The sequence below is a fragment of the Mixophyes fleayi genome, chromosome 7, assembly GCF_038048845.1.
Source record: "Mixophyes fleayi isolate aMixFle1 chromosome 7, aMixFle1.hap1, whole genome shotgun sequence".
NCBI lineage: Eukaryota > Metazoa > Chordata > Amphibia > Anura > Limnodynastidae > Mixophyes > Mixophyes fleayi.
In genome coordinates this window covers 27,116,048-27,142,460 of record NC_134408.1, presented here as the reverse complement: position 1 = coordinate 27,142,460, position 26,413 = coordinate 27,116,048, and the positions used below count along the sequence as shown (strand labels likewise).

General features: G+C 40.4%; 2 protein-coding genes across 3 annotated transcripts in view; both read left to right on the top strand.

Moving 5' to 3' along the window:
* The window catches only part of LOC142097574 (heparan sulfate glucosamine 3-O-sulfotransferase 2-like), a 303,244-nt gene that overhangs the window by 112,406 nt on the left and 164,425 nt on the right, over nucleotides 1–26,413 (top strand). The window lies entirely within an intron of this gene.
* SCNN1G (sodium channel epithelial 1 subunit gamma) lies at nucleotides 1,824–21,265 on the top strand. 2 transcript variants are annotated; one of them, XM_075179527.1, is made up of 13 exons: nucleotides 1,824–2,037; nucleotides 4,162–4,491; nucleotides 9,265–9,565; nucleotides 10,010–10,203; nucleotides 12,308–12,411; nucleotides 12,709–12,872; nucleotides 13,929–14,027; nucleotides 14,536–14,653; nucleotides 15,072–15,150; nucleotides 16,352–16,409; nucleotides 16,590–16,651; nucleotides 18,587–18,662; nucleotides 19,969–21,265. In XM_075179527.1, the coding sequence occupies exons 2-13, from the start codon at nucleotides 4,169–4,171 to the stop codon at nucleotides 20,353–20,355; spliced, it is 1,965 nt and encodes a 654-aa protein (XP_075035628.1). In that variant the 5' UTR covers nucleotides 1,824–2,037; nucleotides 4,162–4,168; the 3' UTR covers nucleotides 20,356–21,265. The 2 variants fall into 2 exon arrangements, with proteins under 2 accessions (XP_075035628.1, XP_075035627.1); XM_075179526.1 differs by lacking the exon at nucleotides 1,824–2,037 and adding an exon at nucleotides 2,496–2,757.

The following is a 26,413-nucleotide window of genomic DNA, read 5'->3' as shown; positions in this document are numbered from 1 at the left end:
GCAGAGGAGCGTCCCGTTGCTAGGAAACGGAGACGCGAGTGGACACACATACGCATGGCAATCCTGAGGAGAGAGGATGGCGTCCAGCTGCCTAGCCACGGACAGAGCCGCCGGCAGGGGAGGGCGTCCTTCCCTGGCACCGATGGTGAGTCTGGGGACAGCGCCTGACAGGTGCCATTAGTCTATATTATCTATATTATTAGTGCTCCATCTAATATCTTAATTTGAGGAAAAGTGTGACACTCGAAATAAAGATAGAACTGATATCCCCTTATGTCTTCCTATGCTATAGCTAAATTAAGGTCAAATAAGCAGGACAAGAGTTAAATGGGCATTTTACTATATATATATATATATTCTACATATCCAGAATCCTCTTGAAAAAGTCGAGTGACGAAACGCGTTGAGGGGGATAAGGCGTTTTCTGTGTGTTGTTTTCCGTGGATCACCACATCTACCCCGGCCAGGTGGTTTTGAGGGATCCGTGACTACCATCAGGAAAGACTGCAGATAAGCCTATATTTGTTTTATATGATGTACGGGCGCATTTTATATATATTAAGGATTTTATCTTTGTAATAAAACACTTTTATGGATCATAATGTTATGAGCTTGTGTTGGTACCCAGTTTTGAGGAATTGCTGGTAGCCTTATTTGGCATACTACACCATAATAGTTTTGCTCTGAGTCCATAGTTATCTGAACTTCTGGAACCATAAAGACTGGACATCAAGGAGTCTATATAGGATGTCGGGAATCTAATTACAGATAAGCTGTTTACTATTTGTTTTTTGGTACGAGGCCAATTCACCTGTTTGCCATATTGAGAAGACTAATTGTTGGTCATTTAATACACTATGCGTGGCGCTTCTCTTTTTTTGTCTTTTATATATATATATATATATATATATATAGAAGAGGCATATTTGTACATGATGATACTATATTTAAAATGGTTTGATGTTAAAAATGTTGTTTTTTAATAAAATATTCTCACTGAGTGTGATTGTGTATCACAACATCAAACCACTATAATAAATTGTGACAAGATATTTTCTTTACATTGAAATATTTTCCAGGTGAAAATAATATTTGTGTCATTCTCAAAACTTTTGGCCATGACTGTATGGCGCTACTGGGGGTGATACCGAGATAGAGGGGGGGCTCGTTCTGCGCCTGTCGCCAGGCTTGTCTCACTTATCTTCCAGCGCCCGCCCAATGACTAATTGACTTCAGGCTTTACCATGGAAACACATCCAGATGAAAACATTACTCCAGTTTACTTTCATGTTTTATTTTTACTTTGGAGAACAGATACTCTCTTATATTCAGTTTAGTTTCACTTTCCCAAAATTTTGCGCCCCCCACCAAAATCCGCGCAGCCTTTGCTGCTGCCTAGTCAGCCTATTGGATAAGCAAGCCCTGATGGTAAGTAATGTGGTGTTCAGTGTTAAGGCAGAGCGTACTTACACCCAGATTTAAATGTAAATATATATTGAGATATGTTTGCTTTTGACTATAAGAGAAACTGCACACAAGTTCCATGCATGAACTTGAGTCAGGCCCATCATTGTCATTTCTGCGATCGGTTAATAAAGATTCAGGTCTGCATGCAGCACAATAACTGAAACTGCGCTACTGAGAGAAGAGAGATTAATTAGATCTTCTACAAAGATGCACAGTGGCTCGCTGATGTTGAGACTGTGCGTTTAGCCACTAGGTGGAGCTATAAGATTTAGCATTTACATCGTTGACTTGACATGAGCGATGCAGATGGCTTTGTACTGAGTTCACAAGAATAAGGCAGTCAGTAGACAGAGATGAAATCGATAGGTAGGCAGTGCTAACACCTATAGCAGTCTAGAAAGTAGCCTAGTGATGTAGATGGAAAAATCCAGGCACTAAAGGATTAAATAAACCACCAAGAAACAGGTCCTAGCTTGGAGTCCTCATTCTCTGGCGTTCCCACAACATCACTTTTCTTGTCTTCCTTCCATCAACCTATATCAATAAACTTGATACTTTGGGACTAAACAGGTGAGACTCTAGACAATACCTTCTCTGCATTACACCAATGTCACAGGATTAATACAATGATACAATATATACTTATATTTAAACAACATGATATTAAGACCCATGTGATATAAACCACAATATGCTACAAAGCAAAAAAAATAAAAAATCACATTACTGAGAAAATGTTATAATCTACTAATCAAGATAAAATTATTTTCTAGTAACTGTCCAACTAATTTCAGATTTGTTAAAATAGCTAAATGTATAACTTATCACATACAGAGTATTTAGAGAACATGGTAAGACATGCCGTTTTATCATGCTGTTTGTACTGCAAATTGCTATTTAGTAGAATGTGTCACTGCTTAAAGAATAATCAAACATGGAATATGATCAGCCTATCTTGATGAATGAAAGTTGTCTGTGTCATCATTGCTTTGCTGTTTCTATCCAATGATAAGGTGTGCAGCCTAACCTGACTTTGTGAGTAGCACAGCCTGACTTTGTAGAGGTTTCCTTTGATGCAGCATCAGTATAGGAGTAGGACAATTGATTATAGGTTAGACCTGCTATACCTGTCAGTTTATCCAGTCTAGTTTCAGACAGTCCTTTCTGCTTCAGACCAGAACTAGCAGGTGGATAGACAAGCACATTCAGTTCATATTTTGTCAATCTTTATGAGTGGCGTGGAAGAGATTGAGATCCGGCTCAGATTATACATTCAGGTGCCTGGAACAGGTGAGATCTCAATTGGCTTAGCGTAAACTTAATGGGGCAATTGACCCCCTATATGAAAACGAAGGGGTGTATATTAATCATATTACATCATATGCAGGATTTCTATCCAGTTTTTGTGTGACATATTTTATTTTATGTTTAAAATGTGTTTTTACTGATTTTATAGATAGGACTAATGCATTTGTCCAGTTATTTCAATGCATGTTTTAATAGTTACTTTTTTTGTACAATCTATATTTATTTAAATAACTATATATGACATTATTTTGTATTTAGATTGTGAATATTTGGTATTTTTGTATGTTTCCTTTCTTATTAATTAGAGGATTATAAACTTTTTTAAAAAAACAAACAAATCTGATTTTATCTGAGTTTTTGTTAAGTACAATACGCAGAAATCCCCTGCATTCCTATCATTATCTGGAGATTAGTAGTATTGAATATATTATGCTGATGAATAAAAGTTTCATTAGACTTTTACTATCTGTATTTTAGTATTGTTCAGTATAATCTTAAAATGGAATGTTGGGGTTTCTTTTAATTTGTTTTGGAACCCCACAATACATGAATCACAACAGCGTTTATTGCATATCTGATAGTCATGGAACCCCAAAAACAGACTCGATCACCTAAGTTGGAGCCCATAATTTCAATTTCTAAAAGTCAACAGTGGTCTTGACTGAGTCCTTTTCTTCTCATCTATTTTGCTGGATCTGTGATTGGGCTGTACTTTGAACAATTGTGAAGATAATTTGTGTGTATGTGTGTGTTTTGTTCAGGCAGTGTGGACACAGTACACAATTGATAAATGTTTTTCCCCACATAAAACTCAGTTTCATCATCGTTTTAAAATATTTAGCCTACTCACTAGGTTGTTTCATAATATTATTCAGCAATCAGTTCCAATCTTAAACAATGCTCAATGCAAGTACATTCACCAGACATAGTGTATCCAATATTACAACATATATTGATTATAAATGCTGAGTAATAGGTTTTTAATACGGGAATCTGTTACATGACAACAAAGAGGCTCACGAATAGACTTTCTTTTGTATTCAATTGTCCAGCATTTGAATGAGTGACATTCTTCGGTGCATTTGAATATTTTACATATTAATGTACCATTTTGGAGTGGAGGAAGGCAATCTCTAGATCTCTAGGCATTTGCCTTCCAGCCTCTGGTAGCCTTGTCTAAGCTTGTTGTAGAGAGGTTCTCTGGGGGGATTGAAGGTGAACTTGGTGTGTCTAGATAGGCAGTTGTATAAGGAAGTGTCTGAAAACTTGCCAGATATTACATAATGAGGAATGTCAGCAATATATAACACAATAGTCAATAGTCAATTGAGCAGATTATAGTTGCTATAGATAGAATCCTAATGAAATGTATTTTGCACATTCCAGACTCATCATGTCCAACGGTCCAAAGAAGAAACTGACTCAAAAGCTGAAGAAGACCCTTCCAGTGACGGGTCCACAAGCTCCTACCCTGTATGAGTTGATGCAATGGTATTGCTTGACCACCAACACCCACGGCTGCCGTAGGATAGTGGTGTCTAAGGGTCGCTTGCGGAAATGGATCTGGATTGTCCTCACCTTAATTGCGGTGGCCCTGATCTTCTGGCAGTGTGCCCTGCTGCTTATGTCCTACTACAGTGTGAGTGTGTCCATCACTGTCAACTTCCAGAAACTGACCTTTCCTGCCGTCACAATCTGCAACATGAACCCCTACAAGTAAGAGAACCGGGGATATCTGCCGGAGTTGGGGGGGTGGTTGGCTCTCAGCGGCTCATACAATACTGTTCATCAAACCTCGCGGGTCACAAATAAGTGCTGGCTTAAGGCACTAAACTAATCGCAGGATGAAGTCTGCTAGATGTTTGTTAATGTGTTTTCATAACAATCAGTTGGCTGCCTTTACCATTGGGGTTGCAAGTATTATTATACTTGTTTTGGTATTTATTGTTTATTGGTTAGTAATATCTTTTCCTGTATAGTCTACTGTTTGTGCAGTGTACGGCGCTGCGGAACCCTTGTGGCGCCTAACAAATAAAGGATAATAATAATAATAATAATAATAATAATATACTCATAGGAACAGAATATTTTGAGAAATATTATTCAAAGTGAGCCCTTCATATGATATTTGTAGCTTATTAATTTCCTTTATAGAACATTGTCTTTTTGCAATACAACAACAGCTATATTAGCTTTATGTTGAGTAAAGTTTGGGGGTTGTTTCTGTCACCTCTTTGCCCGGTCTTTGTCATTATCAATATAAATTAGAATACAAGTGGAGCGATTAAAGATTATGGCATAATATACAGGACAACTGTACCTGGGCTGCTTGTGAATGTAAAAATAATTAATTGCACTCTGATTGTATTGTAAATAAAGGCTAGCGGTAAGCTGTGTGTTTTGCCTGATAGGAATAATTGATTTATTCTTTATTGTTTACATAGTGCATAGAACTTTACACAGTTCTATAAACCAGAGATATGCTGTTTGTGGGATAGGACCACAAGGGGCTTTATGTGTGGGGTCTCCTGATGGCGATATATGTAATACATTTATTGGGAATACCCTCTTTTGGGGTGCCAAAGCAATGCCACCAGGGGAGGGCTGGCAGATTTAGCCTGGGGGGGGGGGGAGGGGGGCAAGACTATACAGCCTAATAGGATCATTTTAAAGGAAAAAAATGTAGGTGGCCCAGTGACCCAGCCCAAGGTGGGCCACTATGGGACTGGCCAAGGGGGCAGTTGCCCCCCTGCCCTCCAGCCCAGTCTGCCCCCCGGCTGTCACAATGACAATAGGGGTCTTAGACTAACAGAGTCGTTTGGGTGCCAGGAACAGATTGGGAATTGGGAATCTCCAACTTGTCTCTCAGAGTTATCCCAGCACCTTCGTTCTGCCTAAAAACTATTCTCAGTTATAAATAGTTATTATTTTCATTTATTTAGGAGGGATCAGCAGTGCAGCACCCCTCCCAATTCACTTGTACAGGGACCATTGCTGGCGAGCTCTACAGGAAGGCACAGAGTTCTAAGCACTAGTGCAAGGTATAGGTGGCATCTAAATGAATGGCTCTAGCCTTGGTTTTCTGATAAGCATTGGTACCTTAGACAGACAATAAGCATCCCAAAAGGTGGACCACTGCTGGTGTCCTAATCTGGGGGTACAGTGGTCCACCCTTCACCCCAAAACATTTTTTAACAGTTTTCTCTTATCCAAACTAGACAAGACAATGATGTAAATGAAACAAGAAATCACTTGTCTGTTCATATCGTCCTAGATTATTATTATCTTTTATTTATAAGTCGCCACAAAAGGTCAGCAGCACCGTCCATGACCTATACATTATACATCAACATACACAGATTACACTCCTTATTGCACCGACAATTTACATGCCATAGTTATGAGAGTGCCACCTTAACTTACATGTGAGCAAGAGGTTCATTAACACTGATAAAACAGACGTACACTGTTGTGAATGCCGCTTGTGATATTGGGATAGGGGACTTGTTGTACTAGTAGGGAGTGGTAGATGATTACAGAAGATCACTATTGTGCAGACGTCTTTCCAGAAGTTTTTTGTTTTTTTTAATATTGCATGTCAAGTACTTATTGCAAAATGTATTAAAGTAACAAATATCGAGTACACAGTGATGGCTTAATTGTACATCGTTATGTCGGCATTGGTTATGTCGGCATTGTGACTGTCGACATTGTGGATGTTGACAATCACACTGTCTACATTTTCAAGCTGTCACCAGAATGGAAGTGTCGGCATTTAGCCCGCCAACATTGTCGACATTTCCAGTGTCTACATTTAGTACCCAACCCAGATTAAGCTACTTTTAGCCTGATTTATTTACTTACACTAATCATGAGAACGAGGGGGCATTGGGGTTGTCTTTCTTATATCCGGCAATCTTTGCACCTGGGAATGTGCATCTCCTCCCAAATGCAATACGTAGTCCTTTATTCCCATTAATTGTATAGGACAAGGCCCAATGACAGCCAGCTCAGAGCTTGTGCAAAACTGTCCCATATATAGCATGGCAAGAAATTTTGAAAAGTGCACAGAGCATGCTTAGGTCAGTAGTGGCTGGGTATAAACCTCCCTCTTGGATGCAGTAAAATGTTTATAAGTACAGTATCAGTGGCGCACGCAGGGGGGGTTTCTGAGTCTCTAGAAACCCCCCCCCCTGCGCTAACTAAGTGGCCACTGTCCTATACAGCAGCCGCGGCGCTGTCAAAGAAGCGTCCGTGGCGGTGCTGTAGTGTATACAGCACCGTCACAGACGCTTCTTAGACCTAGACAGCGCCGCGGCTGCTGTATAGGACAGCGCTGGTGAAACAGAGCTGCTGCGCATGCGCGGGCGCATGTGCAGCAGCTCTCTCTCGTGGTTTTTTTTTCCGGTCGGCGGGGAGAAACCCCCCCCCCGACAATCCTCTGTGCGCCCCTGAGTATATAAAACTATGTATGTGTGTTTAAGTGAATAACAAGCAGTTTTTAGTACTGGGAGTGCAGGAAATGAGATAGATTTTTTGGGGGACCTCAGCCTGAAGAAGGATGAGAACCTTTGATATAAAGAATTACATTTGACGTGTCATAGAAACACATACAAGCGCGTGTTTCTTGATAGAAGATTGCAAGGCAATGTCTTTTATGTAGTACTTTACAGACAGCCACAAGGAAACAATTGGTTAGGGAGAGACTTACGTTACACCTAACCCGCTCCTATTTATAAGAACTGTAATCTAGGAAAAAGCCTTTTATTATCCTGAAGGAGTGGCCTTGTTGCTTATTTATACTAACATAAATGTTACTTGTTTTATTTACTTTTACTCATGAAAATGGCAAATGCACCAATCCAGTTTAATCTAGTGAGGGGCGAGTGGATATATCTGTTTACCCATTTAAAAACTAGAACGCACAATATACAAATGTCACAGACACTTATAAAATAAAAAAAGTGCTGGTTAAATTGTTATAACTGTAATGTTATATTTTTACTTTATTGTACTGTTATAGCATGTGCTGTCTTGTTGTTTGCACTCTGTACGGTGCTGCGGACCTCATGTGGCCCCCTACAAATAAATATTATTATTATTAATAATAATAATAATAATAATAATAATAATAATAATAATCAAGTCAACAATGGGAAACAATGATTTTAAATTGTGCTAGTCAATAATTTCATTTCAAGTAAAGGATGTTTTTTCAAACCTGCTTTTCTGTCAGTATGTCTAGTGAATGTATTAGCTGAATGATTATCAATACTGGCTCAGTGCACAAAATGACCGTCTCCTCTGTGTGTACTGGAGGCACAGGGCAAATGACAACTTGGTTTTTCACCCGTTTGTCAAAATGTTCCACCCAATGCACATCAAAGTGGACTCCTACTTGTCAGGTGACTATGGGCCTGAGTCATTAAGGAGAGCAAAGCATAAACAAGGAGTGACTTTGCACCTGGACAAAACCATGTTGCATTGTAGGGGGAGGTAAATTTAAAATGTGGGGACAGATTTATAGTTGGGATAAAGCGTGTCCTAGATCAACTTTAAATTTTAGTGTAAAACTCAAGCTATCAAGTATTTGTGTGCTAGATGAAAAAACAGCCAGTATTTAACTTACGTGCAAGATAATGAACTAATTTGCACCCCTTGCATTGTAACATGGTTTGTCCCAGAGAACATTTACTCCTTTCTTTTGCCTTACTTTCCATAATGACTCAGGTCCTATTAGCCTGTAATGTGTGTAGCCGAACATCGTGGCTAATTGAATTCCCATCCCAAAAGCCCAACCTCCTACCACTTTAGATCCACCCACATTTCTGCGTTCTCCTAAATACTGCTCAGTTTAACTTAAACTAATAATGAAATTGAGGTGATATCTGGACACTTTTTATAGTGTCTTATTGTGGCTCTTTAGTGCATTAGAAAATTAGTTGTACATTGGGCAAAGTACGTCCAAAAATACGCTTCTCCAATGAAGTGTAAGAGCACAAAATGGGTCCATTAATAGTATAGAACAAGACCCAATCTACTTTTTTTGCAGGAGCACCAATAAAAATGTACTCTCTCCACTCCTTTACCTCATTTCAATAATCTTGCATCACAAAATAAAACATGGTCTATGCACTGCTCTGCAAAACTAGTTACATCGGTTTGCCTATCCATACTTGCAAGTACACTCCACCCAACTCAAGTGCGTGGTACAAACTTCTGCCCCTCTGCCAATCCATGCATTATGGCCGAAATCTAGGTGCACTTTCAGCAATCAGTGTGCCCAACCCAACTTTAGAGGATTTCATCTCTCACTCTATTTGTTCTTTTTTATGAGTTGGCAATGGGTACACCTTGGACTGGCAGAAGTATTCAATTTTGGGTTGCCGGTCATTGTACTGTGCCAAGGGATTTGCAGAGACAATATGGCCTAGACCTGTTGCACCTTAAATGTATAACTTATTTTATCCTGGTTATTGTGTTTTGCAGGTATAGTTCAATTAAACCATATCTAACTGGACTTGATGCAGAGACTATTCGTACACTGGAAGAAATTTACGGATACGAAAATCCCCAAACTCGTCGGCGCAGAGACTTGCAAATGGCAGATGGAAACTCAGACGGGGGTTTAAAGTACCTCAACAAGATCAATTTATTTATGATAAAAAACGTCACTGGGAATGTAATAGATACCGAAGATCTTGTCACACATAGGAGGAGCAGAATGAGTGCCACAGTGGTTCACAAGAACGCAGTGAGGGATTCTGGGAACATCGTGGGCTACAAGTTGGTAAGTGTAATGAACCCATCATTGCTTGCTCTTATAGATGCTCAGGCTGTCTGCGAGACTGTGACTGCAGGAAAGTCTGAGAGGTAATAGCTTTGTCCTAATTCCACCTTGTGCAATAACTATTAAAGTGTACTGGGTCAGAATTTAACATAAGAAATTTTCGGCTATAAACCCCCTTATTTCAAGACATTTTGATGCCTGTGATGACAAATGTCACCCCTCTCATCCCTTTTACGAACCACTTTAAAACTTGATGCTATTCTAGTGTACTCTATATAAATAAATAAATAGTTCCAATATAATTTTACCAGAAGTTTCATGTCTAAATGTATTCCTGACTTCCTGCTGCCTGTAAAACCTACTGCCTCCTCTTGCATCGTTAAAGTTAAGAAATAAGTGGACTTTCGATTTGTTTTTAATGTTTGCTTATCGATCCTTCTACAGTGTGGTCCAGACAACAGCTCCGACTGCACCGTGTTCACCTTTAGCTCAGCCATCAGCGCCATCCAGGAATGGTACCGGCTACACTACATGAATATCCTGGCAAAAATACCCATGGACAAGAAGGTTGAGATGGGGTATTCAGCCGAAGACCTGTTGATCAACTGTTTTTTCGATGGAAAATCCTGTGACACTAGGTGAGTGGAGTTTACAGTCCTTTCCTCTCCGCAAAGCCTATGTCGAGAAGTACATAAACAATTTAGACCGGAGAAAGGTTTTGTTGCTGTTGTATTCTCAGTAGAGATGTTCACTGACCCCCGTTTTGGTTTTGGGTTTGGATCTGGATTAACTTCATGTTTTGGTTTCGGTTTTGGTTTTGACAAAACCGCCCTCGCATGTTTTGGTTTTGGTTTTGGATCCTGATTGTTTTTTCTAAAATCCCTATTTTTTTTTAATAAAATCACATAATTTGGCTCTTTTTTTCCCCCTATATTATTATTAACCTCAATAACATTAATTTTCAGTCATTGTTTGTCAAGTGACAAGAACACTGCTACCCCTCCTGTTTCTGTATGAGCAATGGCACTGACCAATGGCACTGGAGACTGGAGAGTGACAAGAACACTGCTACCCCTGTTTCTGTATGAGCAATGGCACTGAGCAATGTCACTGGAGAATGGAGAGTGACAAGAACACTGCTACCCATGTTTCTGTGTGAGCAATGGCACTGAGCAATGACACCGGAGACTGGAGAGTGACAAGAACACTAACCCTCCTGTTTCTGTGTGAGCAATGGCACTGAGCAATGGCACTGGAGAATGAAGAGTGACAAGAACACTTCTACCCCTGTTTCTGTGTGAGCAATGGCACTGAGCAATGTCACTGGAGAATGAAGAGTGACAAGAACACTGCTACCCCTGTTTCTGTGTGAGCAATGGCACTGAGCAATGGCACTGGAGAATGGAGAGTGACAAGAACACTGCTGTTTCTGTGTGAGCAACGGCGCTGGATCTCCTGGGGAGGAAGGTACTTATGGAATCCAAAACCTGTGAGATCCGACAACGCAACAATGACGTTTTGCCTCGATTCAGATCCGAGGACGCGCGGAGATACCGAGCTGGCTTGCGAGCCTACTCAGATCCCCTAAGTTCGGGTGGGCTCAGTTTTCAGAAAACCGAGCCTGAGCATCTCTCATTCTCAGTAGAGAATAAATTGAACATATATTTTGTCATAGATTTTAACAAATGTTCATTGAAAATGGAGTTTTCCACCTACAGACAACTTTAATTTATTGATTTGTTTGTTCCTCTTGTCCCTTTTATTGTTTTTATTACAAGTGCCCCCTGTGTGTTTGAAGCTTTTTTTACATTGGCCAAAGTCCACCTATAAATACACTGGTCTGCTGAAATACAAAATGGGTACCAATAAAAGTCTAGGACAAGACCTGATCATCGCCAGCTCAGAATTGGTGCAAACTATGTATTATTTTGTGGAGGTAAAATGGCTGTGCGCCCTTCTGCACAGCAAGGAACGCCTCTTAAAAATGCCCCCTCTCAATCTCTTGCACTTTAGTGGAAATGTACCCATATTGAGATGCACAGCACCACCAAAGAGGACTTGGCTGTTTTCCGCATCATAAACGGCGTCCTATGTCTTCTTCAATATCAACCACAACCTGATCAGCCCTGCGTAAAGATACTTTAAAGTACAGCATTATGATTCCCAAAGAATGGCACCACGTATTACTAACTTGCTGACACGCTCTGGGGTTTTCATTTCCCGAACAAACGTCTAATTACCGTTAGGTGAAATCTACAAGCTGACTTGATGAATTAAGAAAGTACTTGTTTTCGGAGTGTGCAAACATGTAATAATCATCTTCTTTATCAATCAAATTAAAAAAGATTCTAAACAATGTGCTGTTCTTGTTAGTAACTAGAGGATCCAATTAGCCTGTGACTCATTAAGAATCTTTAATTAACTCTTCACTGACCTTGTTGTGAGATGGCCAGAACAACAAGCACATTAGACATTCAAAGGCAATTATCTTACAGAGCGGAACGGGTTCTCCATGCTTCTGTTCCCAGTCATTTTGTGGGTTAGTTTTTCTGCCTCATATCTCAATGAGTTGTAAGGAGTCAATGGACCGAGTTTCTCAGTTGGTCCTACCCACAAAGAGTCTTCAGCTTGTGTAGACGATGGGTGCGCTTAATAAAATATTGTAGATGTTGTATAGTGCTCTCAATTCTAAAGTGGAAGAATCACGCCAGAGTAGCCTAACATTATCTATTTCTAACATAGGGACTTTACCCTGTTTACCCACTCCCTGTACGGCAACTGCTACACCTTCAACGATGCACAGAGGGACCAGTTATTGGAATCTTCCATGGGTGGCGCAGACGCTGGTTAGTAGTCTTTGATGATGTGTATATATATTCATTATTGCTTTACAATCTGTGGCTCTTCAGCTCTTGAAATGCAACAGCTGAAGTATCCTAAAGGTTCTAAATTCTGAATATCCAGAGTACAAGTTTCCAAATCTCTTCCAGTTGATATAGAAATTAAGTACGAGCACGTCAGTACACCAAAGCTGCCATTGTGTCTCACTTTTATTAATATTTTATTGGCCTTTGATGACTTGAGCAATAAGCATTGATCAAATGTCTCTGTAGATTAATATTGTTCATGTCCGTTGTCCTTAGGGCTGAAAGTGGTCATACATATTGATGAAGATGAGTATAACCCTTTCCTGGTCACAGCAGCTGGTGCAAAGATATTAGTGCATGACCAAAATGACTATCCGTTCATCGAAGAGTCGGGGACAGAACTGAAGACGGCCACTGAGACATCCTTCGGGATGCAATTGGTAAGTGAATGTCCGAGTCAACAGAACATATCTGGTTCAACGCGTTTACCTTAGAAACATGAAATCTGATAGTAGATGAAGACTTATTGTTCCCCTTTGATCATCTACTTTTGGGTTTAAATGAGATACTTGTGTATTTTAAACCACTACCAGAATGTAATCTTAGTAAGCGTCACCAACGTGAAGTTCTTTGGAGCAGGGTTGACCAGCTGGTGGCCTGGGCGTTGACCGTGGCCCGCCAATGATTTTCTGTGGTCTTAACTTCTCCCAACAACCTTTATAGACTCTTGCATTACATAATTTTTTTTATAGTATTTGGCCCGTGACCTTGTAGTTGTAATATGGATTTGGACATTTACATATAAATACTTTGACAACATTTTCCACAAGAAATAGCTAAAGCTGAACACAACAGGTTAGTTATGCAGGACCCAGGGTTACATGAAGAGGCTAAGGGCCAAGATTAGGACTGGTGAAAGGGTTTTCCTGTGTGGCCTGTGGGATATTTGAAAAAGGGCATTGGCGTCTCTGTAGAAGATGGCACATAGTTGGCCCTAATTGTGTCTAGCCACTCATATGCCACAAGTCCTTCGACACCAATGTTGTCAAATACAGGTATTGGAGGAGGGTGAAGAAATCCACTAAAATTCCAGTTAAAGAAGACAAAACCCAATTTTAATTAAAACAAGTCAAACATCATTTAATACGGAGCAGATATTTAGTTATATCATTATGGATTGCATGGAAAAACTAGACCCTGGTCCAAGCACCTTTCTGAAACTATAGATCTGGAGAAACTTCCTTCTATGTCCTGCCATAAACTAGTCCAAGACATGACATCATGACACCCTAATGGAGAACTGCTAAGGTCCACCTCCTAGCAGCAATAATTAGATGAATGTAAACAAGGAACAAGTAGATGGTCTCCATCAAGATGGGTTATTTCCACATTCTAGTGACAAGATTATAAATGGCCATTGGATGTGTGGAGACAATATTAACATGTGGCTCAGCCGTACAAGAATACGTTGTGATATAATTCTATTCTGATTTTAGACAGAATCCTCCAAGCTGAGCAGTCCGTACAGTGAATGCACCATTGACGGCAGTGACATCTCGGTACAAAACCTGTACAACAAAAAGTACACCTACCAGGTATGTGGGCGTCTAAAAATCATAGGCAAACCGAGGGGGGTTCCTAGTGCCCGGAAACCCCACTCCAAGCCTGGAGCACTGTATAATTGAGGTGGCTGGATCCTGCCTCTGCTTCACACGGCTCTGCTTGAAAAGGGAGAGCTGTGTGCACCTAACAGTAGTGCATGCAGCATAGCCCATGTATATTGTATGGATAGGAAGAGATGGAGAGCAGCCAAGCACTGTCTAAAATAATAGCCACGCCCCCCTGCATGCTGGTCACACCCACTGGTGGCGTGGTGTGAAAACCCCGTGTACAAATCCTCAGTTTGCCCCTGAAAATATAGGCCATTCTTCCTTCCCCTTGAACCTTTCCTATCGTCTGAGCCTCGTTACATTTCATGATGCCTTATTAAAATGCTTAGACACAAAGGGTTAAATATTGACCTAGAAACAACGATTATTAGGATCATAGTGTATATCTGTATGTCTCTTATGTATTTAATCTCCTCTCTTATCCCGCTCCCAGATCTGCCTGTATTCCTGCTTCCAGATGGAGATGGTGAGAACTTGCGAATGTGCACACTACGATCAGCCCTTGCCTGAGGGGGCCAAGTACTGCAATTTTGATGAATTCCCAAATTGGAGTAAGTTCTCTCTTATTGTTCCTTTATAATATTAAGGGCCAGGTCCTGAAAGCAGTGTTCAGACAGTTTCCATTTTCTTACTAGTGTTTAGTGTTCTTATCATTTAAATACAGTACAATAAAACAATTTTTCGGCAGCCTATCATTTTGCTAAGAACTAGTGACATCACTGAGGCAGAAGGTGTACAGTAAGTGACAGGTACAGTGTAAGTGGTGAAATCTTTATGCCCCCTCACTTGTTAGGTGATCTGAGTGGTGGTTAGAATCCGTAGTGTGTACATGAGAAACAGCTATTGATTGCTTTTCCTTATATTGAGCTATAGATTGCTTTTCCTTGTATTGCATTATAGTGATTTTCTACTACATGCTATGTATCTACCACTTAACTAATTCCCCCCATCTTGTTTCTTTTATTATAGTGTATTGTTACATCAATCTGCATAAGAGATTTGTTGAGGAAGAGCTGGGGTGTCAGAGCATTTGCCGTGAGTCTTGCAGGTGAGAGAAATTACAGTATTCCAAAAACACAATGCAAATGGGGTTGTATAAATCTTTAGTAAAATGAAGGTTGTACTAACCTTTTGGTTTTAAAATAAAAGGGTAAACTGTTTTATTTGTTTAAAGGCATTTAGAGATAATTTTGTTACTAACACCTTTGTAGCAAAAAAAACCTCCAAAAATATTATTGACAATTTTTTAGACCATTTTAATGGTATTTTGTAGATAGACCAAGCAATCCTTTTTTTTAAAAAAATGAATACCTGCAAGTAATTTTTAGAAAAAAATGGTTCTACCTTTAGACAACTTCAACATTTGACCATAACACTAAACGCCAGTTTGCAGTATACCGCCTCTGTGTTTTTTGGTTTTTTTAATAGATAACCTTAGTTTCCATTTTGGGTACAGAATAGTGCTCACACTTAAAATAAAATGTATTTGAGGCAATTACACTTTGCTATCTTGTATTATCATGATAAATTAAATGTTCACTTCTGCATCTGGAAAGCATCACCAAAAATTGACCATAATTAGAAAGAAAAATCTCCTTTTTTTCTTTCTTTAATACACTCTCTCCTGCCCAACGGTCTTGCGTGTGCTATATAATGATGCCAAATATGGGAACTACATGGTCAAATGTAGGAGGGTTGGGGGCTACACTGACCAGACCAAGGTGTATATTTACTAAACTGCGGGTTTGAAAAAGTGGAGATGTTGTCTATTGCAACCAATAAGATTCTAGTTATCATTTATTTAGTACATTCTACAAAACAACAGCTAGAACCCGATTGGTTGCTATAGGCAACGTCTCCACTTTTTCAGACCCGCAGTTTAGTAAATATACCCCAAGCGTATGATATAAACACAAAGAGAAATTCAGTCTGTTGGGTTAATTCATTACAGCCTGGACAAATACTATTCAAATAAACATAAGTTTGAATGACTGGTGTATTAAATGCAACCCATTTCGATTAGTTAGCAATTAGCAGTGTATATGCAAAGTATAATAGAGGAACAATTACCAGCCTCCAGTTGAACCTGCCAGTATAGAGCTTGATACCTGTCTCCTCTCCCAGGACTTCTCTGGTTACTCTTCCACTTTTGTTACTCTGGAGACGACTCTTGTGTGGGTCTGGAAGAAATTGTGTGTTTCAGAGGCATGTAAACAGAATATAAAATGTGTGTTCCTATGTCGTTTCAGTTTTAAAGAATGGACATTTACAAGGAGTGTGGCTAGCTGGCCGTCGGTGAACGCTGAAGTAAGTTCATTGCAGCTCTTTCTAAAGCTAGCCAGTTATGTACAACTCCAAGTCTATAATCTAAACAATATGGTGCCAATTTGATTTAAAATCTGCTCTAGACAATCAGATCTGTGCTTATGTAGATTTCTTATGGCACTATTGCTCACACTTTGTCTATTGTGTTGTCTTCTCTGTCAGGAGTGGACACTGCGAGTTCTATCCTGGGAGCTGGGGAGCAACCAAGATAAAAATCTATCCAAGTAAGTGTAGCCAATAGATATATATATATATATATATATATATATATATATATATATATATATATATGTGTAAAATGTTTGTCATGTTATGTACCATTATATTTACTCTTATACTCCTACCTAAACACATTGTTGTCTCAAAAGAGTCTAGAGTTACATATCAGGATTAGCGAACCCAGGTTTATTATAGATAAAACTGCAGTGTGTTATTAAACAAATCTTTTTTATTGAAATTTTCAAGTTGAGAAAATACAAAAAAGTAAATAAATCCCAAATCCCCTCCCCCAGGAAAAAGAACAAAAAAAAACATTTTCCCAAGGTACAAGAATACAATATCATATCAAAGGCAACAGATCATATTGTGTAGATGGTGCAAAACACAAAGTAATACGTAGGCAGATTAAAGAAAACCATCAAGGCATCAACTGCACATAAGAAAAGCAGCATACACAAGTTAATGGCAAAGGGAAGAGATCAAATTACAGGGTGGAGAGACTGCAAACAATAAGCAATATAAATAGATTAAAAGATCTGGTGCCTAAGAGGAGTCATTATCAGAATCCTCATATAGAGCTGGCAACGCATATTGTTACCTAACCCCCCAGAACCATATCTTGCTATATTTAGACACAGAGTTCCTGGCTGTATGATTGGGACATTCATGGCCAACTGGGTCATTTACTAGGGCAACGCAGCAGCCAAAAGTGGGGTCATCAGCAGCCATCGATTTTCCAGCTACTGTAACTTTGGCCAGGAGGATGACTTATCCAATAGAAGATCAAGAGAAAGCCCAAATAGGCACATTTTCCCTGTCAACTGAATACATGCCCCAACCGCTGCTCAGAAGCGCCTGACCCCGGACAGGACCAGAGGAGATGCCAGAAACTAGCCAACCCTGTACCACACTTGGGGCAGTTATAGTTGTGTCTTCTACCCAATTTCATTTGAAGCTGGGTGAACTGTCTCCAAAGATTAGTTATGGTTGAGTTCCCCGGCATAAAACCAGTCTCGTCTGGGTGGACTACCTGAGATATTAATATGTTAAACCTAGTGGCAAGTGATTTGGCCAGGATCTTAATATCGGTGGTCAACAATGATATGAGTCTGTAAGACTCTGGAAGAAGAGGGTCCTTCCCAGGTTTGGAGATGACTATAATTAAGGCTTTGGACATAGACGGGAGGGGAGAACACCTTCTTCAAACAAACTATCGTTTAGCTTCGGGATGTGAAGGCACCCACATTTTTTATGCAAGGTAGTGTGTGTTAGAGAAGTACCAGGCAATTTATTTTTGACTGTCATACAGGACTTAAAACAGGCATGTATTGTCTATCCCAGCAAAAAGTGAAGCATTTACCACATAGACAGTTGCATGCCTAGAATAGAAATATTCATGGTGCTGCCTAGCAATTATTTTATGTTGATGTTATTTTCTTTTTTCCTTTTCTTTTTTTTTGGTATTTGGTCTTCACCAACCAATTATTTTACCAATAAAAATAACAGAGGAGGTGATGTTAGCAGGGCAATCTAGTCTGTATGTACCACAATGCCTAGGGAAGTTAAGTTTAAGTACAGCCCATCCTATTTTTGAACACCACTTGGACGCAAAAAAGTCTTAGGGTAAATGTATCAAGCTGCGAGTTTCTGGCGGATTTGAAAAGTGGAGATGTTGCCTATAGCAACCAATCAGATTCTAGCTGTCATGTTGTAGAATGTACTACATAAATGATAACTAGAATCTGATTGGTTGCTATAGGCAACATCTCCACTTTCAAACCAACTGGGAACTCGCAGCTTGATGCATTTACCTCTTGGGATATATATATATATATATATATATATATATATATATATATATATATTTAAGCCTGTGCATTGAAACCATTAATCTAGCTTGTCCAACATGATCATACGTTTTCCATCTGCTTTCTTTGAAGATTTGATCTGGCTAATCTGGATATATTTTACCAAGATTTGAATCTCAGAACTATTGCAGAGAGTCCTGCTACCACTGTGAGTATGACAGAAGTCTTCTATTGCCTGTAGCCCTATATTATTATTAGAACCTATGCTGGGATGTGTCATTAATATAATCCTCAACTAATAGGTTCATAGCTTGGGTGGTCTAATACGAAGGTGACCATACATGGGCAGATCCGAATGCTCATGCCTGAGTAGCAAACAGCCAGATCCATCGGGGCATAACTTTTGCAATTCAGCATTGACTGTATACACTATTCCATGTGCTCATTGTCTGCTCACATTTGGTCTCTATCAATGTCTGAAAGATCACAGTCAGAAGTTGATCTGGATCTGTAGTCCTTTTAGATCCATAGAAGCTACAATTTGCAGCCAATTAAGTCTAAAATAACTTAATTGGCCAGCAGAATGGTTATGTGTGTATATGGGCACCTTTACCACCATGACTTCAGTGGGATACTAAGTATAAGACTTGTTATAGATCAATAGCTCTATCCCCTTTATTTGAAAATACTCCCCTTTTATATACAGTCCAGGGGGTAAATGTATGAATCTCCGGATTCTTCATCTCCGGCGTGTTCAGCCTCTTCAGCGCTTAAATTTAAAGCAGCGCTGCATTGTAAAGGGGGAGCTGTCATATTGTTTGGTTGGCAGAGTATAAATTGAATCCAATGAAGCAGGCCCTAAAGTCAAACATATCACAGAGAAATAAGTGTATTTGATTTCCTTTTCCAGCAGATGTCTTAGAAGGATTCTAGTTTTCTCTCTATATATTTTTAATAGGACATAGTTTACATCTTCCAGTATGTTGGGGAATGCACTTTTAGTCACACTTTAAATACTGTAATAAAACACTGCTGCGCTCCTTTATAAAGCTGTTTGAGATATAAGTGATAAAGCACCTGTAACTTTTAAATCGAAAATAGGGACACAACATTGTCAGGCCATAAAATCAACTCCATGGGGTAAATGTATCAAGCTGAGAGTATCCAGCGGGTTTGAACAATGGAGCTGTTGCCTATAGCAACCAGATTCTAGCTATTATTTTGTGTAATGTACTTAATAAATGATAACTAGAATCTGATTGGTTGCTATAGGCAGCATCTCAACTTTTCAAACCTGCCGGAAACTCACAGCTTGATACATATACCCCCATTTCTTTTAGGTCCCAAATAAAGTAAAAACACTTAAAGGAACTTAGTTACACTTATCTTGTCAATTTGGTTGTAATGGGAGTCTGAAAAATGGCCAAAATAAGCATTGTGATATTTCTGGTAAAAAACGGAGGACTGTCTTAGAACTACCTGCCCTACTAACTGAGCTTATTCTCTTTCCCCAGCTTTCAAACCTGCTTTCAAACTTCGGAGGTCAGCTGGGACTGTGGATGAGTTGCTCTATGGTCTGTGTGCTCGAAATTGTAGAGATATTCCTCATTGACTCGTTCTGGGTGGTCTTACGTCAGAAATGGCAGAAAATGATAAAATGGTGGAAAAATCATAAAGGAGGTGAGAGGGCTCCCAACCATCCTGGGTCAAACATGGTTGGGCGTGTCAACCCTTGCCTAGAGGAAGAAGACCCACCTACGTTCAATACAGCTATACAGTTACCGCAAGCACAGGACTGCGAAGTACCTAGGACACCACCACCATTGTACAAATCTCTACAGATACAATCAAATTTTGCTGAGCAAACTATGGACTTAGAAGATGACATAGAGTATATGTAATGGACGTTTCTCCTAGTTTGTTTGTTTTTTTTACTACGGGTTGTGGAGAGAGCTTTCCTGAAGCAAAGACCTCCTCCATCTCCCAGACTTTGGTTAAGAAGCCATGGAATAAAATACAATGTAAGAGCAGGCTGCATTCACAAAAACATTGCAGAGATGTTCAATGCTTTGCAAGAGTCCAGAACTTGATAGACATGTCTATGTAGCTATTGTTTTATTTGGTGCTTGATTGACATTCAATATAGACTTATGGAAGGTCATCTATCCCTCACAATGTGCCACAACTGTAACCACTAGTTCTTAAATTATTGTACATTGCTCTGATTATTTTTGCACAACTTGGTCTTTTGAAGAGTTACACAGGCTGCAGTAGTGGTCTGGAAGAACATTAACCTGAACACCCCATTGTGGGTTACTTATCACTACGTTCTGGTACAATTGGGTAACCAAGGTGAGATGAACGTTCTGCACACTAATGTTGAACTCTCAAAAGACCTTTCTTGTATGTATAGTATTACAGTGCCAAGCTTTGGGTGGGTCTTCCCACCTTCATCAGGACAAATCTGGGTAACCTCAGTCATCCACAGTGCTTCCAACATCGATGTTCATTCTGAGCCACGAACAGGGCCGCCATCAGGGGGGTACGGGGGGGTACTGTTGTACCAGGCCTGGGCTCACCAGGGGGCCCGGTACAACAGTGCAGCACAGACTTACCTAGGGCCCCGCTGGTCTCCGCTACTCTATCTTCAGCCTGGCTGTCACAGGCAGATAACATGATCGCAGGGGGAATGAATCCTCCACCCTGCGATGCCTGGCTGTCACCGTGACAGCCAGGCTGAAGAGAGAGTAGCGGAGACTAGCGGACTGCAAGACAGCGGGCCCTCAGGTAAGTATGTGTTGCTGTTGCTCATGGGGGGGCGCTAATGGGGGGGGTGCTCGGGGGGGGGGTGATTGCTGAAGGCGGCCCTGGCCACGAAACTATAGAGTTAGGATTAAATCCAGCTGGAAGGTGTCATTTTGCACCTTGGCAAGACCATGTTGCCCTGCAGGGGTTCGCAAATTTATAGTGTGCAAGTACATTTAGAGTTGGGAGGGAGGGCACATCTTCAACGTCATCAACTCTAAATCGCACTGTAAAAATAAAACTTACCAGTACTTCCGTGCTACCTGCAAAAGCACACAGTATTTTCATGCGCGCATGCAAAATAAAATTGCATTTGCATCCCTTGCATTGCAACAGGGTTTGTCCGCAACAAGCTGTAGTGACTATTAAATAACTCTTGCTTTTATAGTGTTATTTTTTGTCACTGTGCTATAGGACAATTGTGGGTTACTCACAATGCTGCTATATTCAATCATGAATTACTGGTCTAAGAAGGGGTCAGTCAATATGAAAACTGTCCTGTAGCAATATTTGTACATTAGGTTAAGAAAAAGATGAATGTATTGGACATGTTAATGATTGTGTAACTTTAACTGTACATGACAATTAGTATACATATATATAGCCGGTCGAAATATATATTTGTACCCACATATGTGTATATATATATAGATATATAGATATAGATATATATATATATATATGTATGTATATATATATATATATATATATATATATATATATACAGAAGATGCATATTTGTACATGATGATACTATATTTAAAATGGTTTGATGTCAATAATTGTGTTTTTTAATAAAATATTCTCACTGAGTGTGATTGTGTATCACAACATCAAACCACTACAATAAATTGTAACAAGATGTTTTCTTTACATGGAATGAAATATTTTCAAGGTGAGATATTTATATCGTAGATTCAAATGCATTCAACGCTGTTAGAATACATTTCAGGCAGTCGACTAGCATGCAATACAATCTGCTTCCATATATCTAAGCAATCGTTGGTCATATAAAAATAGCAGTACCCCATATCCCTATACGATAGTGTGGCTTATGTTCTGCTGTTTCACTATGGTGGATAAATAAAAGTAGCGAAAGGATGGGCTCAATCTGCAACACCCCTACACCGTGCCTGACGGGACTTCACAGCAACAAGTCGCTACTGATTACTCCTTATAGTGCCGCTGTGCCAAACCATCCAGTCACCGACTGTAAGTGTCAACTACACACACACACACAAACACGTGGGGGTAAATGTATGATACTCCGGTTTTTTCAACTCCCGTGAGTTCGGCGAGATGACAGCTAACATTTAAAGCGGCGCTGCCTTGTAAAGGGAAACTTGCCTTTACAAGGCAGCGCCGCTTTAAATGTTAGCTGTCATCTCGCCGAACTCACGGGAGTTGAAGAAACCGGAGTATCATACATTTACCCCGTGGTGTCCACACTTGTAGGAGGGTATCGCTGACTTCACCAGGAACGCAGGAGCACACGCAGGTGGGGTTTCTGGGTCACCAGAAACCCCTCCACTCAGCGAACGAAGTGCCCCACATAGCGGCACTGTACTATACAGCAGCCGCGGCGCTGTCAAACAAGCGCCCGCGGCGTCTATACAGCACCGCCGCGGACACTTCTTTGACAGCTCCGTGGCTGCTGTATAGTAAAGTGCTGCCGAAACGGAGCGCATGCGCAGCAGCTCTCTCGCTTTTTTTTTTTTTCTTTGGTGGAGGGAAACCCCCCTTAAAAATCCTGCGTGCGCCCCTGGAATGGCTCAGGCTTCTCGGGCAATCTGTTCCCCCTGCAGCACCTATTTGCTGGTTACTCTGATATAATTTTTTCATAGACATTTAAGTTTGACACTTACATTATCCATAAGGCTCTTCAGTGTGGTGAAGGATAGTTGAAACATTTTCCCCTAGAATATATGGAAGATTGTAGGGCGACCCAGTCACACTCTCCCCCGCCTTTGTCCATGTGGGACTCCAAAATTTTTTCAAGGCACCCTTAAGCCAAATTAATTACCAAGTAGTCCCCCACCTTGCTTACCACTGGCCCTGGCTGAGGCACCCCTGTGAGATCTCCGAGGCACCCCAGGGAGCCTAGGCGCACAGTTTGGGAACCACTGGTATAGGGCATCATACTGTATAAGGGGGTCATGCGTAACAATTCATTTTGTGAATGTGTGAAGGAAGAGTTTCTGTTTTCTATTTATATGCTTAATACTTACATAAAAGAGGTAATATATAGTTCATGTGGAAGTTTATTATGTTATGTTTTAGAAGGCAACTGTATATTTCTGATAGTCATTTGAGTATTCCAGGGTTATAACAAGACATTTGTGGGTCCCTCAGAAAAAAATTGGTAAGGACTCCCATGTACCGCCCATGGAGGAAAAATTCACACACACATAGGGATGGTGGGCCCCACTTAGTTGTGGACCACACAGTAACTGCACCCCCTGAACCTATGGTAGATACGCCATTGCTGGGCACTGTTGGTTATGATATGCTGGTTCTGGTATGGTATGCTGGATTATATTATGATGGTTAGCAGGGGCGGTACTGGGTAGAAGCCCAGTTCGGTGCCACTACACATGCCCTGCTTGCCCACACGCCCATGCTTGCTCTGTTGCTCCTGCGCTGCAGAAGGTGGAGCTTCCCTCGCCGACATTTCTGCACCAGAAAAACTATTTCAGCACAGGCAGGCTGGCAGAGCACCCCAGGCAGGCTGGCATGTCACCTCTGGCTTACCATATTCCATCAGCCCTGCTGGTTAGGATTAGAGATGCTCAGGCTCGGTTCCTTGAGAACCGAACACACCCAAACTTAGGGGATCCGAGTGTGCCGGCTCGGTACTGTCGCGCGCCCTCGGAGTCGCAAAACGAGGCAAAACGTCGTCGTCGGATCTCTGGTCTCGCGATTTTTGGATTCGTTTTTAAGATCCAACATAATAGTGGGTGGGAGTAAGGGCGGACCCAAGGACAATTCCATCTTGCACCATTTTTCTTTTCTGCCACTGCTGTGTGCCAATGTGTCCTAGATGTGCTAGGAACTGCCGTGTGTTTGTGTCATTGCTCTGTCGCTTACCATCCAGCCAGGTCACTGCAGTCTATGTCCAAAGTGTATGAAACTAATATTGTGATCTGTGAGGTGGTCAAAATTGACTGCAAATTACTTGAAATTAGTGTTATTGAGGTTAATAATAATGTAGGAACAAAAAAAAAGAGCAAAAATATGTGATTTTTAGCATATTTTAGGATTTTTCCTAAAACATCCAAAATCAAAACCAAAACAAACGAGGGCGGTTTTACCAAAACCAAAACACGAAGCTAACCCAGATCCAAAACCAAAACCAGTTCACGGGGGTCAGTGAGCATCTCTAGTTAGGATATATTGGGCACTGGTGGTTATAATATTGATTTTATAGTATGATGGGCATAAGGTACCACTAAGAAAACAATTTGCATGTAGGGAATTCCTCTTTCACATAATAACCCACATTATATTTTGTAAAAGGGGAATTGGAGGTTTAGACAAATAGAAGCAGATACTAATATTTAATATATGAAGAAAGGGAAAGTAACAAGTGCTAGCTGGAATGAGCAGGTGATATATGACTGGATACATAATAATGTCATTGGGTGTATCTGGATGTTAAAGCAGTATATAAGACAGCAGACATAATGCCTCCGTGTGACACATTAAACTCTTCTAATAAGTAAAAACAACTAGGGTGACGAAATCTCTACTCTGGAACGTCGCTGCATTACTCACTTTCTGCATCAAGGCAACCTTTTAGAAGTTGCTACAAGCGTTGTGCCTGTTTATGTATTGTGTGCATGAACATCAAAGCGCAGATATCTGCTTGTCAATTTCTTACCATCTAAAATGGGATTGTGACCCCTTTGCAATCTTTGGAACGTATGCAGTCTAGGTCTAGCTGTGTTTAAACATCGCCAATATTCTTATGAGCCGCTTCCCCTTATTAAATCAACTTTTCAAAAGTACTGTTGTTCAAGTGCTTGCTTCATACATTTTATCATTAAACTCAAAAATAAGCAATATTTAGAGTCAGCTGTATGACACATTTTGCAACCAGGAATGCCATGAGCTGCAGGAAGAGGTCACTGCCACTGACCTGATACCGGAGGCTTTTTATAAGCAAAACTGCAGATATGCAGTGAAAAAAACATAGGTTTAAGGAGCAAGACGACAGCGTTTGCAGAGGAGTTAGCGTGAGGGCATTCCTTGCCAAGTATGGAACTGTACTGGTGGGTAATAGACAGGGGCTGGGCTAGGAGGCAGGGGGGCATCTGCCCGTCCTGGCCAGTCCTATAGTGGGCTACCTTGGGCTGGGTCACTGGGTCACCTGCATTTTTTCCCCTTTAAAATGTTCCTAATAGGATGCTGAGTAGAGTAGAGTGGGTAGGTAGGTGTAGACAGTTATGTTGTAGAGAGGCTTTCTGGAGTTTTAATATGGAGTATTTATAACCAGGTTGGATAAAGGAGAAGATCATATTAAATTACATCTAATCCGCCTTGATAGGACGACTGTTGTCATTGGACAACTGTGATGCCTTTGGCTCCCTGTATTGTGAAAGATACCATTGTGAGGATTGTGTTTTTAAGGACGTCTATTAAAATTGAGTTCGGATTCTCAGGAGACTATTTACTTAATTGCGGGTTTGAAAAAGTGGAGGTACTGCCTATAGCAACCAATCAGATTTTAGCTGTCATTTATTGAGTGCATTCCACAAAATGACAGCAAGATTCTGATTGGTCGCTATAGGCAACATCTCCACTTTTTCAAACCAGTAGTTTAGTAAATATACCCCTCAGTGTGGGAGAGGTGTGACAAATTGTGGAGTGACCAACTGCAGCTTGTACAGCTGGGAGACAATAATGGAGTGAGCATTTTAAGAGTGTCGTCATTGTTTCAATACTCCAGCTACATTATTATTACTATTATTATTATTACCGTAGATTTGTAAAGCGCCACAGTGCTCCACAGCGCCGTACATTAGGTAACACAGTACATACATAAAACAGGGACATGCCATGCAGACAAAATAAACGCAGACATGAAAACAAAGGGTATGGAGGACCCTGCCCATTACAGAGCTTACATTCTAAGTGGAAGAGGGCACAGCTGAA

Excerpts from the sequence above, each read along its gene's own strand:
- SCNN1G (XM_075179527.1), top strand. The coding sequence starts at position 4,169 with ATGTCCAACGGTCCAAAGAAGAAACTGACTCAAAAGCTGAAGAAGACC. Across the intron at positions 4,492-9,264 it reads TGCAACATGAACCCCTACAA|GTATAGTTCAATTAAACCAT; the intron begins GTAAGAGAACCG and ends TGTGTTTTGCAG. Across the intron at positions 16,652-18,586 it reads CAAGATAAAAATCTATCCAA|ATTTGATCTGGCTAATCTGG; the intron begins GTAAGTGTAGCC and ends CTTTCTTTGAAG.